The 16553-nt window shown below is 39.9% G+C and overlaps 1 protein-coding gene across 4 annotated transcripts; it reads right to left on the reverse strand.

Moving 5' to 3' along the window:
- Positions 1-275: 275 nt before the first annotated feature.
- Positions 276-12044, reverse strand: srrm1 (serine/arginine repetitive matrix 1). 4 transcript variants are annotated; one of them, XM_086147307.1, is made up of 17 exons: positions 11945-12044; positions 11073-11162; positions 10746-10868; positions 7933-8103; positions 7642-7736; positions 7341-7562; positions 6879-7061; positions 6672-6791; positions 6246-6454; positions 4802-4882; positions 3962-4045; positions 3651-3786; positions 3444-3533; positions 2868-3344; positions 2583-2769; positions 1210-1383; positions 276-1066 (listed from the first exon to the last, which is right to left on the reverse strand). In XM_086147307.1, the coding sequence occupies exons 1-17, from the start codon at positions 11963-11965 to the stop codon at positions 956-958; spliced, it is 2574 nt and encodes an 857-aa protein (XP_086003433.1). In that variant the 5' UTR covers positions 11966-12044; the 3' UTR covers positions 276-955. The 4 variants fall into 4 exon arrangements, with proteins under 4 accessions (XP_086003433.1, XP_086003451.1, XP_086003459.1 ...); XM_086147325.1 differs by lacking the exons at positions 10746-10868; positions 11073-11162; positions 11945-12044 and adding exons at positions 8624-8752; positions 10354-10477; XM_086147333.1 differs by lacking the exons at positions 10746-10868; positions 11073-11162; positions 11945-12044 and adding an exon at positions 10354-10480.
- Between the last annotated feature and the right edge of the window lie 4509 nt (positions 12045-16553).

Below are 16553 nucleotides of genomic sequence, written 5' to 3' on the forward strand. Positions count from 1 at the left end.
TTACCTGACATGTGCTTTGGGGTAACGTTTACTCATTTTATTCACTTGTAAAATGTGGTGTTTGCCTTACGTCTAGGAGTCAGAAACTCGGGTCTCGTGTTGCAGCAAGAAATGGGGGAAAAATAGACCCAACTAGCTGGCCTGCTCCACCTTTACCTTTGCTATTTTCCTTCCCAAATGAATGAACAGTACCATGCGTAAAACCTCAACGAATTAGACGCCCCTGAGAAAAAAAAGGTTTTATATTTCAAACCTGAACACAAGCAAAGCACGAATCCTATAAAATGTTTAATTTTCAAAGGATGACATGAATTAGGGCTACAAATCAAAGCAGTCAGAGTTTAACTGGGTGCAAGGGCTTCAACATAAAATTGCTTGTCAATTCAGTTGGGAAAATTAAAGCATACTCTACTCACATCAGATTGTGGGTCTTCAAAGGAGACTACTTAATAGCCAGGGAGAAAAAAAAACAAACAAAAAAACAGCAGGTTAAACATTGCCACACCTCTATGAAGTTATATGGGACAAGACATTCTGTTACAGCCTTTATAATATCTCACAGTTGACCCACCATTTCCACTAAAAAAGGGCAATGTAACAGTACGTTACTTTATGAAGGTTAATCCTCTATAAGCCTTTAAGACAGTGGTTCATGCACGTCAGACAAGTCACTGCACATGCGATCATTTCATAATGGAATCTACTGTGGAAAAAGATTACCAAGCTCAAGAGTTTCAACCATTTCTCTTCTTAACAATTTAAAAAGGTATGGACAACACAAGTTTTTACAGATTAGATAATACGCTGACTAATCACTCCAACACATTCTTCAGAATGTACCAAATCAGTAAAAGAAAAAAAAATGACAGAAGAATAATTTGTACATTCTAAAGTTGAATCAGATTGATGACAGACATCAAGAGAAAGTGAAAAAACAAAGGAGTGCCTCTCGCTCTTAGGACATCTGTGAAGGGGACATTTGAGCCTTTCTCATTGAGCGGAGGGCCTTTTCTCTCAGGTGCTTCTCCAGGTCATCCAAGCTATCTTCCACCTCACTGTCAGACTCCTAAGGGGATAAAAAACATTTCATTTATCTAAGCAATAGATTGAAAATGCTGGGTTATGGTAACTAACAGTAAATTCTAAAAATTGTGTTTGTTCACATCTATCAAAGACAAAGCCCGAGTACTTTAATACACAGGGAATAACCTTTCTGGAATCTCCATCCTCATCGACAGTCTGGTTTTCCTGTCCAACTCCACTTCCAGTAGTGCCACCTTTCTCCCTCTTATGCTTCTTGTGCTTCTTGTGTTTCTTCTCCTTCTTATGTTTCTTTTCCTTCTTCTTCTTCTTTTTCTTTCCACCACCCTCAACATCTGAATTCTGCAATTAACCATTTACAAGGACATAATTAAAATGTTTCTTGATGGGGCTGCAGGGATCATTTTTTGATATATTAATGAGACCATCCATTTCACAGTAATTTAAATCATTTACATTATTATGCAAATTAAAACCCACTATGAGTGAATATTTTGTCTGCAAACCAAAAGTATCCCATGGCCCATGGCCAATGTTTCCCCTTCTCTTTAAATAGCCTTTGAGTGAGGCACTCAGGTCCTAATCTCCAAGTGCCCCTGCTTGCTGGAACTGCACTGCCCTGGGTTACTATTGCTTACATTGTTTTTGTTTTTGTCCTATACTTTCAAGAGAGCATCTTGTCATAATACTAGTCAATTCATGGCCTGCTTTGCATGCACTGTAAAGACACTTTGGTGAAAGCATTTTCTGTTTGAAAGCAGAATTTCTATTGCAACAATGTTAAAAGACTTTTGGTCTATTATGAAAACATGACCAGGCAAATTTCAGCACAGATTTTCTTTTCTAAGAGAGAGTACGATTCATACTTATGTGACAAAAACATTTACCAGACAAGGATAAATTGTCTGGATGAAGACATGATCTTTTGTTAAATACAGCGTGTCACACAGACACATAATCCAGCATCAAGTCTGAAAAATTAAAAGGGGTCAGATTGTATTTGCTACGATTTAGAGCCTACTTTCAATGTTAGATTTGCTAGGAGTCTATGGCAAGCCTTATGCGTCATTTTTGGTTAACAATAGCATAAAGAAGCTGATGTGCAAGCGCCAATGTGGTATTACATAGCAGTTACAACCACTCACTAATCTGTGCTTGATTGCATTTATTTTATCAGACTGTTTGGCTTTTGCAAATGTATGACATAGCTTAAGCAGTTAGGTAGTTTTTCTAAGTTCAAAAGACATACTGAACTCTATTTGTTCATAATTACAAAATCTTTTGAAATTTGTTAACATTTTCATGTTTTTATTAAAGCCATGTTTTTAACAATGTTTGTCACTTTCCACTTTCATACTACATAAAAACGATTTTACCATTGATGGGTAATGAAAGATTATTTCATATTGTTTACATTGTTAATTTAATGATGTAATGAATGGGTTTGCCTATTGAAATTTAAGTTATTCAGTGGGTAAAAAGCATTGAATAATGAATCCATATCTGTAGGACCATATTAAACTAAAACTTAAATGCCAAACCTTGCTGGGTGATCGACTGCCAGATGCACTACTGGCCTTTTTGATTGGTGGTGGGGAGCCACTGACAGATCGAGACAGTGAGAGGGCAGTAGGTGGGGGGACTTGGAGTTTCTGAACTGCTGGTTGAGGGGAAAGAGATCTGGATCTGGAGGACACTCTCCTCATAGGTTGGGGGCTCTCTGAGGGTCTTTAAGGAAAGCAAAGGGGATGTCAGCAAATGCATTTATGTTAAACAGGTTCTGATGTACAAATGCACTAAAGAATAAACTCATTGACTTGGAATACCTCTGGTTGTTGCGTGGCTCTGGTGTACGTGAAACTCTGCGGATAGGTTTACCACAATGTGAAGGGGACTGTCTCCACTGGCTACTGGAAGATGCACTAGATGTTTCAAAACGTCCCTGAGGACTGGTGGAACCTCTGACAGTGCGATTGCGGTTAGCAGGTGATGGGGAGAGGCGACTGGCTGCCGCAACTGGAGATCGTGTATCCCTGCTTGGCCGTGCAGAGGATAGCAAAGGGCTTCTCCTTTGTCTGAGTGGGGATGTAGGAGGAGGTGTACGTCTCCGTTGATTAGGAGAACTCCTGCGTTTTGGGGACCTGGAAGTACGGCGCTTGATTCCTGGAGAAGAGCGTTTTGTGGGAGAACTAGACAATTTCCTCTTTGGTCGAGGCAAAGGAGCGGGGCTGTAGCGACGCTGAATTGGGGGAGAGTAACGCCTTGGGGATGGAGACCTTCGCCGGGGAGGTGGGGAAGGAGATCTGTGAGGTGGCAAAGACAAGTAGTTGGACCCTATGAATATCAAGTTAGACTTACACAATCATTTTATGTCTACAATAAACATGTCTACTATGGTATACCTGCGTCTAGAAGGAGATGGGGATCTACGGCGTCGAGGGGGGGATGGAGAACGACGTCTGCGTCCACCAGGAGATAGTGATCGCTTTTTCCTTAGGTATGAACAGAAATACAAAAAATGTGAACTGGCAAAGCTAAATGTAGTCAACTTTTTTTCTTGGCATTCAATTTGGATCACATGGACTCCACATATTTGTTATGATTCTGACCTTGGAGAAACCTCTCTATGTCGCCTCCGCGGGGATGGTGTATGGCTACGCCTCCTTTTAACCTCTCCATTTCTAGCATCTGACACAGGCTTTGGCCTCTTAGGGCCTTCATCTTCTGAGGAAGAAGAACCTGTATCTATGACCAATAGCACAGAGGACAACTTAATAGCAATCTCCAGTTACAGAATTTGGCTAAGGAATGACAAAACCAATTTCAGGATTGAGGCACATTTTCCAAAGTCCATGAGTAAACAAAAGTGGAAACTGAGTTAGATACAGGGAAATAAATTAGTGATAAAAACACTTATAACCTGATGACGACTGTCGATTCTGTCTGCGATACTGTCGACGCTGCTGAACCGAATCTGTCACCCCTTTCTCAATTTTATCCTCCTCTGAAACGTAGAGCATTGAATGTCCAATAAGGGTTTGCAAAAGCTGTGATATATACAGTAAATTTTCATGGAAGGGTTGAAATTTGGGGGGAAAAAACAAAACAAAAAAAAAGAAAGATATCTTGTTCATTTGATGATTTGCTCTAGAAACAAGGACTCAAAATGGCATTATGGTGCAATTTAACAATGTATTTATATTGCAACTGTGTGCTGTGCTACTCCAAAAATTGTTACATCTTGAAGATTATGCGTCCACCTGTGTGTCTGAAGATCATGGATAAACAGTAAAACAAGGTGGAATCAAATAAGATATTGAAATGGATGAAACTGTCGGAGAGCTATGTCCTCAAAACAAGAGTCTCATGATTGAGACATTGTCAAACTTTTTTTTTTTAATTCAAATTTTGATTGATACATGGAGTGCATATTTTTTCTCATTCTACATTAGTTGCAGTAAAATGGATGAGTGTTGGCATCAAGCCCCTCACGGTCTATCAATAACATTGGTGTGATGTGTAGCCAATCTGTTATCAGAACCATATATTTTGCCAGCCAAGGATAAACAAATGCCTTTAGTCTTTTAACTGAGACCACTTTGGTTTAAGTTTTAGATTGTTTTTCCTATAACTAAAAAGATCAGTATTAACATTTATCTACCTCTGGCCAAAAGTTTCAAGACCTGGAAACTTAAGGGTACCATCTGATATAGATATACAGGATATGCAAACCAGCTGTCATGGTTCCTTAAACACTTACCAGACTCAGACCCCTCAGACAGTCTCGATTTTGAATTGTCAGATGGGGAATCAGCTCTTGCATTTGGTTTTCGCTTAAAACCTGAAAAACAAGGGTTTTTTTAATAAACATTTGAAATGATCAGATTTATTACTTAGGAAAAGACAGCCCTTCTTCTAATCCATACAAAATTGTGAATTTTTACTATGTTCTGACAAGAATGAAAGAAAGAACAGAGTCCTGTCATCTCCAGATGTTTTCGATTGATGCGGCAATGGTTGAATGTATCAGCCAGGGTGATGAGGTTAAGTACAGAGCTGCTGTGGACAACTATGTCACATGGTGTGAGCTGAACCATCTACAGCTCAATGTGGCAAAGACATGAGGAACTTGTGGTGGACCTTAGCAGGACCAATGACCCAGTGACCCCTGTCTTCATCAAGGGGATCAGTGTGGACATTGTGACTGACTACAAGTATTTGGGGGTAGTCATTGACAACAAACTGGACTGGGAAAAGAACATTGACACCCTGTACAAGAAGGGCCACAGCCACCTCTATCTGCGGGGGCGCTTGAGGTCCTTAACATCTACAGGACCATGCTTAAAATGTTCCGAGTCTATGGTATCCAATGCTATCTTCTATTCTGTGGTGTGCTGGGGCAGCAGGCTGAGAATAGCGGATGCCAATAGACTAAACCGGCTGATTTGCAAGGCCAGTGACATTGTGGGAGTGAAGCTGGACTCTTGACGGTGGTGTCAGATCGGAAAATGCTTCATAAGGTGAAGGTAATCCTGGATACATCCCGTGACCAACCCATTCCACAATGTGCTGGCCAGGTGCAGGAGTTCTTTCAGCCCCAGACTGATCCCACCACAATGCACCACGAGCACCATAGGAAATCATTCCTGCAGGCAGCTATCATAATGTATAACTCCTCACTCTTAGTGTCAGACACTCGTCGTATGTTGGCTGTCGGTGGAGTCATCATGTGCATTCATTCCTAGTATGAGCAATAGTTCCATTGTCTTCTGTGCAATACATTTTTTTTCTGTGCAACAACCCCAACTTTACACAAAATTACTACATGTAACCATACACATGTACTTGTACTGTAAATACACAGACATATGTTAAATATATTTTTATAGATTCTTTATATACCTTTAACTTTATTTCATTTATTCAATTTGATTTTTACTGTTCTTTTTATTTTATTTTTATCATTTGCTCTTCTATTCTTTATTTTGATATAAAGTTCTATTTTGATTCTTCCCCAATTGACTCTGTAGCAGGAGCTGCTTTCAACAAAAAGCAATTTCCCCCTGTGGGATCAATAAAGTATTCTGATTCTGAATAAGATATTTTCAATAATAATAATGAAAATATTATCACATTTTAAAGCACTGGTGAGAGTCAAGAAAATTGGTGCATTGTATTTGGCTAGAAAATATAGAACATCATACCAGCTGGCCTGGGCGGGGATGCCGAACCTCGCCCTCTTCTAATCCGAGGAGACTGTGACAGTCTATCTTTCCTGGTGGGGCTAATGGAAGTTTCAGGATGATGGGCTTGTTTTCGAGGTGGTGAATTAGATATTCTTTTCATTGCTTTTTTAGGTGAGCGAGACCCTGAGGAGCTGCTGCCTGATGACGAAGCAGAGCGTGATCGCCTCCTGCAATCCAAAAACCCGTAAGTACATTAGAAAACCACATTCTCACATTTTGCAGTTGTGGGATGCAAATGTTCTCATAAAACTTTGTGCTTATCATTCAACTCTGTGGAAATTCAATACTTGGAATTTATATGATGAGATAATAAAAGGATTTGAGGTTCATCAGGAAACTCTAAGCTGGTCTAGTGTACCCTGAAAGTGTTGGCAAGTGACGAACCTGCGGACTGGCGAACGTCTATGTCGGTTTCTGGAGCTGGTTGGCCCTCGTCTGGGAGGACTCCTTCGACGAGGAGACACCCTCCTCCTAGGACTCTGCCTTCTCCGTGGGGAGTAAGACCTGAAAAAAGGTGGACGGTAAACTTTGACTTTTAAGAATTATCTTTTAGTCTGAAGGACACATAATCTTTTAGATGTGAAAATTAACCTTGAATGGGAGCGTCTCCTATGATATCGAGAATGAGAACGAGAACGGTGGTGGGGTCTTTCCTTCCTGTTATCCCTCACCCTTTCTCTGGATCTTGGCCTTTCATCTTTCTTACTTTTCTGTGGCGAGGGCTCTTTGTCTTCAGAAACAGAGTCTGCTTTCACCACCTCGACAAGTGCATCACTATAGGTCAGAGAACGTAGGTTAAAATATTTACTGTTCAAATTATGTTATCTTAGAAAGAACCATTTGACAATACATTTGCTTCCTGATGGTGTGGTAAAGCAAATTATGGTGGAAAATACACATTGAAAATTACAAACCAGAAGGGCTTTAAAAAATAATAATAATGAAAATTCAAGTAAAACTATAATGCAAACTGTGGAAATAACAAAGTATAACTTAACTAATTCTTGTCCATGACAATGTTAACAAAGCAAAGAACATTATGAAAAAACAAACCAAGTGGAAGAGGCCTCTTGGATGACTGGTTCTGGCATGGCCCTTCCTGATGTATCAGGCTCTACGATCATCTCCACAGATTTTGTTGGAAGCTGCATCAATGGTGGAGGGGGTGAACCTCCAACCGGACTTGCTTTACGCCTTGGGGAGCGTGAGGGGCTGTGTTTTCTCTCCCGCTTCGGTGGTGACTTCCGCCTTGGTGAGGGTGACCTTGTTTTTCTCCTAAACAGAGGTACACATTTTCTACATAAAAATATCCAGTCTCCGTTCTATGATAGCAATATTAAAGGATCTTTTGTACCTCCTTGGACTCTTTGACTGAGCTCTCTCTCGAATGTCCTTTTCCTTTTTGTCTTCATCCACCTTCTTCAGAGAAGCCAGTTTCTCCTGTTCGATCTGTCCAAAGCAATAATGGTGATTATGTCACTGTCACTGGCCATAGATCCAATAAAACATTTGTACAGTCATCTGAAGTGTCAAATACTAGATTATAAAGGTATATGGATTGCAAACAAAAATACTGCTGCAATATATCAGGAAATCATGGATAATGGAGACATTTTCCATTGTAATACCTCAGGAAAAAGCTCACCTGTCTTTGCTTGATTTCCTCTTTCTTGCGTTCTAGAAAAGCAGATGGGATGCCAGCAATGTTCTCCTGGGCACTCAGCAACAAAGGCCACAGGTCCTTCATAAACTCCCGGGCATTTTTCCCATTCAGGAAGCCAGTTAGATTAATCTGCATCATCTTGCTATCTGGATGCTGTAACACAGACACAAAGTGGGAGAGAAAAAAGAAAAATATTGACATTTAGATTATAGAAGGAAAAATTCCAGGCGGCAGTAGGCTTCCTCATATGAGACTGCCTACATTCTCGCCTTTGCTAAACTACACCTGTCATAGTTAACCATACAAGTTAGACACTGGCTACTACTATTTAATATCCCTGTTTTCAATGACGAGCTCATAACCTAGCAAATAAAAGTGGGATTGATTCTAATTGTACACAAAAGTATAGAAGTTAGAGTGCGAGACAGCTGAAGGGAGACATATCTAGAAATACAAAAACCAGCATGCAATATTGCTGTTATGGCCAATTCTGAATGTTATCTCTCAAACATAGTCTATCATAAAATAACTTGGATTTGCTAAGCACTATACCCACTACTTGACATTGTTGTACCCCATCCCTCCACCCACTTCAAGTTTAACAGTCTCCCCACAGATTACGCTTTCAGGAGTTTAACAAATAGCCACAATACAGAGTGCATTAAAACCCAACACTGCAAGAACAGTTCCGGTGTCTTCAGTGAGTCCCGTGGGATCAGTGGGCACGGAGCTCCCTTGGCTTGCTTCCGCCTCCCTACTGCTTGAGACTCAACCACCTTGAGCTTAATGTTATATCATTTATCTAAATTGCAAGAGACGAACAAGCAATAATGAGTACACAGTCACACAGAAAAGGAGTTTTGTTCAACAACTGAAAATTAAGACTGAGAAACCAAATTGCTCTCTTCTTTACCAATATGCATTAGTACCCTTTAAACCTTTCAGTCCTTCCCACCCCTATATTATATGGGCAAAATTATTTGATTTTCAGAATCTCTCTGGATAAATTTTGAATGGTAAATGTTATTTCTGCACAATCATATCTCCATTTGTTTATGTTCGATAGATAACCTCATAATGCTCTTTAAGAAAATTGGCATATATTTGTATGTGACAAATGTGTTTTATCCTATTTAAAATGTATTTGCAAAGAGCCTGTGCATTGGAAATTACCTATTGCTTAGGCATCCCAAGAAGTTTGACACGTAAATGGGGTTTCCATCCACCTGCTTCACTGGGCATTATCAATTAATAGATAAAGAAAGCCCTTGGTGTAAATGCCACAAACTACTATAAAAACATTTTTATGCTCAGAAGATGTGACATGCAGTACTTGTGACAGTTCCTCCGCCAGATCATCAAAAATAAATGTGGTAACATATTAAGAGACTGCAATTTTCTTGAAATACTCCAAGAAGTAAAGGTGAATGCTCTACTGGATCATTAAGAGGGATTAAAATATATGACGCATTTTATGTCATCTGGGTACAGAGGTGTTCTTTTATTCCGCACTGACTACAGCTGACCACAAAATGGTGTCACCTCCAGGTTGACCTGAATTGGAAACAAATTGATAATTTCTTTGGTAAAGTTTTTAAAAAACGTATATAGACATTTGCAATTCATTTGGATGGAAACCAAAATAGGGAATAGCAGAGAACTTGAAGCTTATTTAATGTACTGAGTTTCTATATTAACGGAACCAAAGGAATTATGAAATGAGGAATGAAAATATTAAAAGGTTGAAAAAAGGAAATCGGTTTAGATGTTATACAATTTTAAATATTTTGAGAATATTGTAAAGGTAAAAATAGATAATACAGAAGCTCCAAAGTAGAACTATATTCAGAAGAGCCACTCCATTAAAAAACATTAAGAATAGGTATCACTTAACATCTGTTATACCACTCACCATACGCAAGTGAGACACTGGTTCCAATCAGAGGGTTTACAGTTTTCAACTAATTAAATTTAAAATATTTTTTATGCAGGTCCTACTTATTAACAGTCATAATTGTGTTAATCATGGCAGAGGGTATAGTCATCCGTTAAAAGTGGAAGACAATTAAATTCGCTGGTCCTACTTTTTAACAGTCCTAATTGTGTTAATCATGGAAGAGGGTAGTCATTTGTTAAAAGTGGAGAACACAATCTATGAATTTAAACTAGATTTTCAAGCTTTTTGTTACAATTACTTCTGAAATAACTTTTAAGATTTTAAACATTGTGTTACGTTACCCCCAAACAGAGCTAAGTTTAACCTTCCTGTTTTGAGCATATTTCTCAAATTGTTAAGGAATCTGGCCAATTTAATGATGGTTGATAAATACCAAGAATATGATCATGGCATTGTTTAGTTGTCTTTCACTGACATGATACTGGTAAGCCCTGCATACAACTCACCTCAAACCACACACTGCATCATGAAGGGAGAGTTGGACTCAGTGACTTTGGGCTCAGGAGAGAGCTAATTAGGTGTTGGTGCTATACTTCTGATGCAAGGTATAACATCCATATTGGTTCAGGCCTTTTAAATCATAAATCACATCATCATTAGAAGTATGCTGAATAAAGGCACTTTATCACATAACAATAACACATTTTTAGTATGGTATTAAGAATCAGTTTCACACCAATTTCTACGTTACCTATTCAGTGTTTTTACTAGGATGAGCATTATTTGTTTGTAACCCTTGTTTTCTAAAAAAATGACCAATTTATTAAAGTTTTGTATTAAAAAAAGAACAAACAAAAAAAAAACAATATTAACCACAATTAAAAACTAAAAACATTACCTTCTCTTCAAGCTGGTTAAATACGAATTCTATGACGACATCATCCTCGAACCCTAGGATCTCAGTCACTCGTTGGGTAATCCATGGTTTGATGACTTCCAGGTTAACTTTGGTCATGTCCACCTTAAAAGTAAAGACAGCACCATTTGGATATAATAACTTTAAAACTTTGGTGTAGCTTTAAAACAATGGTTCGGCGCATTTGTGATTTAAAGTTCATGGAGTTATCATTTATCTACTGTAATAGGCCATCTCCAAGCCTTATCATTCACTTTTATCTGATAATGTGTGATACAGAAATTAAACAAAAAGTGAAGCATAACATACCTTTTTGTCCAAACATTCTGCGAATTTCAGCTGCTTTAGCAATTTCTTCTGCTTGTTGCTGAAACGGTTGTCTTGCTCCGCACTTGTGCCCTTGAAAAAAATTCTAATGTTACTTGATTTTACATATTGTTAGTGTACATTTACCTTACACATAGCCATGTCATTAATGCACAGACAACTGATAATGTTGGAAATCCGTTACCAGTTCTGAGTTCATTTCCAAGTTTATCATATTTCACTGTTTATATTGGTATAAACGTAATTTCACGTAATCACAATTAAATTACACCGCAGCGAATTAAGATTGCGTAGTCACAGTCAAATAGCAATGTGCTAACTAGCTAATTTTGGGATGGGTTCGGTTAATATACATAATCTATCAAAAACTGGCAGATTATGGAAACATGGCAATTTTGTCCAACTGTCGTGACGTGAACGTGATGGTTTCCTGATCTTAGCTAACGCTGGCGTAGATGCAGTTGTGACCGGCTCGTGAAGACAGAGGCGATGCACGGCCCGGGCGCCATCTTTATCCAAGACTAGAAACAAGCTAATGTTCGCTAAATCCGGCGATCCACTTCCTTTAAATGTATCTGATGAGCCACCCCAAAAAGCAATGGAATCTAGGTAGGATAGCGTCCAATGCAACAATACTGAAGAGTAGATCACACATTTAATAAATCGCAGAAACGAACACGGTAGGACAGAGCGCGTGGCAAAATCCAAAAATGTTTCAGTTGATAGTCGTGGCCCAAAACCCAACGTTTCTTACAGGGTTGCTATTGAGCAAGCTATTAGATGTGTAATATATGTACATCTTAGTTAAGCGTCACTACAAACACACAAATAAAATAGTTATATAAATATCTTACGCGGAAGAACCCCGCGTCCATTGTCGAACACAGTTGATATTCGCAGATGCAGTAGAGAAGGACGTGTGAAGCTCCGATGAAATTCTGAAGCGTATGGGAAGTGCGCCTCTGTCGGACCCAATAGTTATTACATTTGTGGCAGCAAGAAAATGAAAGGCCGAAGAAATCGTTGAAGCGACGCCAAAAATAATAAATACATAAATAAATAAAAAATTCTTTGGCCACCTGTACAAACACTGAAAGCTTGGAAATACTTAAATGGAAATTGGGTAAGCATGCTGTGACGCATGCTATGATGTCATATAGCCCAGAACACGCTGTATTTTGTCATACATCACAGCACAGTGTGCTGTGATGTAACCTGGCGAATCCGAAGCGGGACTGGTCAGTGAAGGCCTTGACTTCTCACAATTGTCAATCATTAGAACAGATGATAAACCCCTGATTTCCATCATCGAAGGAAAGTGCCACATCAATTTAGAGGCGCTTGAGCACATCAACCTGTTTTCTGTTGTATACAACAGCCTGAAAGGTCTTTGCAATCATTATATTGAGATGAAGAATTGCAATGTATGATCTAAAACTGACCCATACACACATGGGACAATCATCAATTAACTGTCATAAGACCTCCTTCATGGACTCACTTACTCATTCACTTAAGTGCAAAAAATGCACTGTAAAAACTATTGATGCAACTACAGGTTCATAATGCTATCACTTTCACTTTTTTTGCAACTGTACCTTAGTACTTTGGTCACTTTAAAAACAAATCAAAGAAAACCGCACTCTGACCATATCTATCTCAGTATAATTCGTTATTGTTCTCTGTGACAAATTATTTATCATTTTTTGTACTTTTACACAGCGGGTCTTAGAGTAACACCATTTCAGTGCTCTGTATCTGTGAATATATGGCAGTTTTGACAATAAAGTTGAATTTGACTTTGACACAAAATCTCTTAAGGTTTCAGGAAAACCCTGAAAAGTTCAAGAAGAACAATGTATACATTTAAGCATCATGAGGAACATCCCTTTCCCAAATATATATATATATATATATATATATATATATATAATGAACCCAAATAATAAACCTGTGCACATTCAGCACTTAAACACTAATTTCAAATGATGTTAGTCGACTGCTGTGATGTAATGTGGACAAACGAGTAGATATCCTCCACTGGTCGAATATTCATCCTTGGTCAAGCAAGGTTCCAGAGTAAATATCAACTATGCAACCATTATGTCTGTCATGGGTTTGCATTTCTTCAGTGCTGCCTTTCAGGTACTTTATCGATTCTATACAGTACCCTTTTTTTCCATTCTGGAAATCATATTTTAATTTTGTCATGTACATGCCCTCTCAGTGTGTCACTGATGCTCGTATGGTGTTTTGTATGGTGCTTCAAAGCCAAAGATTGCTTTATTGATCCCCATAGGGGAAATTCATTTGTCACAGTAGTGCAACAATAACAATATCAAATAAATGTGAATATAAATAGAAGAGACATATAAATAGAAGAGATAAATAAATAGAAGTGACAAGTGGCAACAGCATCAGCAAGGATAAAAATAGATAACAATTTCCTCCTCTCATGCACCACCTCTATGCAGTCCAGAGGGCAGTCCAAGACCCACCCAGCCAGCCTGACCAGCTTATTCAGTCTTTTCCTGCCCCTCTTTGAGCTTCCACAGCCCCCAAAGACCACTGCATGGGACAGAACATATGTCACCACAGTGTCCTAGAAAGTCTTTAACAGTGTCATGCACTCATCAAAGGACCTGAGTCTCCACAGGAGGTGAAGAGAGTTTGGCCCTTCTCAAAAAAGGATATTTGTATTAAGGGACCAGCCCAGCATGTTGTTGAGTTGAGCACCCAGGTATTTGGATACTCCTCCACAATCTTGATGTCCAGACCTTGGATGTTTAACCAGTGATACTTGGGATGCACTCCTCTGGAAGTCGATCACCATCTCCTTTGTCTTACTGTCGTACTGCATTATGTATTTGAGTTTTGTATCATTTGTTAAAATATTTGCCACCCAAAGGAAAGGGGGATCCTTGGAGCACACCAGTAGAACTCTGTGAAAGACCTGGATGCCAACAAAGGCCACCTCCGGTTCTTGATAAGGAACAAAGAAAAGAATTAGGGTATTTGTGATATCCCTTGTATGCTTTCACAATGGTCTTGATTTCTTGCAAAAGTGACCTTTAAGTGAAATTTGAATAACTTTCACCTGAAGGTCTCATCTCTGCTCCATGCTTCACACATTATTTTAGGTAATAAATCATAATATGCAGTGTCTAGAATTTTAGGAGAATATTTAATGTTTAGCGGTAAAGGAGAATGATTGAATTCAGTATGAGCAGAGTGCTCTATTGAATTTACACTGGAGAGATATGTCACATCATGGTAGATTGTGTAATTGTTAAAATACAAGTGGTCTATAGAACCTACTCTAACTTTATAACAGAACTTTGGCCATTTAGAAAAGCAAGGGTGTCTGGAGTTAGATCGATGTACTGGTATCATCACACAATTACAATTCCCTCAAAATACCCCAAACAAAACCCGTCCCACGGTTCCTGTCTGCCTCAAGTAATCAAACAAGACCGGCTGAGGTCCTATTACCTTTCTCAACAGACTGGCGTGTTTCAGTTAGGAAGTCCAGGAGCCAGTCACAGAGGATGGGGTGCAGGCCAAGGGTGGACAATTTGTTTGTTAGTTTGTGGGGTATGACCATGTTGAATGCGGAGCTGTAGTCCACAAAGAGCATCCTGATGTAGGAGTCTTTGTTTTCTAGGTGGGAGAGGGAACAATGGTTGTGTTCTCAAAGCAGGTGGGGACAGTGCTCTGGCTGAGGGAGAGGTTGAAAATGGCGATGAGGACATCAGCCAGCTCTAACGGCCCGCCCCGGGGTGTTTCCAGCTGCCTTGCGGGAGTTGATATTTCTCAGCGCTTGGTATACCTGGTCTGATGTTACTGTTGGGAAAGAGCAGGAGTGGGGGGGGGGGGGGGGGGGGGGTCCCATTGCGTGTGTGACTGAACTCTGTGTTGTGGCTAAGGGTTCTCGAAGTAGGCAGGGAAGATGTTGGGGTTGTCCGGCAGGCTGTCTATGGAGATGCTGACACTGCTGGTGGACTTGTAGTCTGTGATGTGCTGCAGGCCTTGCCACATCTCCCCACGGGTCAGTAGTGGAGTACAAGCCATCTAGCGTCTCTCTGTACTGCCTCTTGGCTGTTCTGATGGCCTTCTTCAGTCTGTACTTAGCAGCTTTTTCTCATTGCTGGACCTAAACACATGAGAGTAGGCATGCAGCATTTGGCATACCTGTTCAGCCAAGGTATGCCTTGCCATTCACCCCACAAGAAACACCATCATCAAGTTCCAAGATGACACCACAGTGGTGGGTGTCATTTCCGACAATGATGAGACCCACTACAGAGAAGACGTCCACCAGCTAACTCAGTGGTGCTCAAACAAGAACCTCATCTTCAACACAAAAAAGACCAGGGAGATCATTGTGAATACCGAAGTTCCATGGGTATGGCACACACTCCCCTTCACATAAATGGGTATTCAGTTGAGCGCGTAGACAGCATCAGGCTCCTGGGCATCCACATCTCATCCAACCTGACCTGGGCTGCTAACACCTCATACCTGGTGAAGAAAGCCCGGCAACAAAACTTCTTCCTCAGGAAGCTGAGACGAGCTGGGCTCTCTTCTCAGCCCCTCACAAACTTTTACAGAACAAGAATAGAAAGCATCCTCTTTCTCAGCGCTACATCTTCTGCAGCATATCCTGCACACAGGGTCGCGGGGGATGCTGGAGCCTATCCCAGCACACTCCCAGCTGTCATTGGACTGGTTGCCTGTCGATCGAAGGACCACGTATATAGACAAACAACAATCACTCATTCATTCATTAAATTTTCCCATTTTTTTCCAATTAACCAGCATGTTTTTGGATTGTGGGTAGAAATCTGAGAACCCAGAGGAAACCCATGCAGACCTGGGGAGTACATGCAAACTCTAGACAGAGAGGTCCCCTAGTCAAACCAGGGTCCTTTGCGCTGTGAGGCGGAAGTGCAAACCACTGCGCTGCCCTGTATATAACTTGTCTATTTATAATCCTGTACATACTCCGAGCTGGGTTCTGTCACTGCAAAATTTCACCGTGCCTTCACAATGACAATTAAAAATCTTGAATCTTGAATTGCTGTATGAACTTAAAACAGGAAACTCATTGTTAAAAAGGGAACCACAAACCAAAATCAATCAACCTTTCCAGTCTGAGAATGATTATGGTCTATGTATGATTATGTCTTTTTTTTAATAGATTATTATTATACCACCTCACTTTTTAATTACATTTTGAGTGGATGATTGATTTCATTTAAAGTGTATACGTATTACCCTGCACTCAGTGCTGTCGCGGGGCTTGGAGCCAATCCCAGCGGTTATTGGGCCAGGGGTGGGGTGCACCCTGGACCAACTGCAAGCGGATCACATGACCACATACAGAGACAGTCACTCTCCTTTTTACATACAGTATCTTGGCAATTTGGATTCTTGAATTAATCTAACATATGTTTTTGGACT

Source organism: Fistularia commersonii, chromosome 1 (genome assembly GCF_037954325.1).
Source record: "Fistularia commersonii isolate RoL2024-O1a breed Wild chromosome 1, RoL_Fcom_v1.0, whole genome shotgun sequence".
Taxonomy (NCBI): Eukaryota; Metazoa; Chordata; class Actinopteri; order Syngnathiformes; family Fistulariidae; genus Fistularia; species Fistularia commersonii.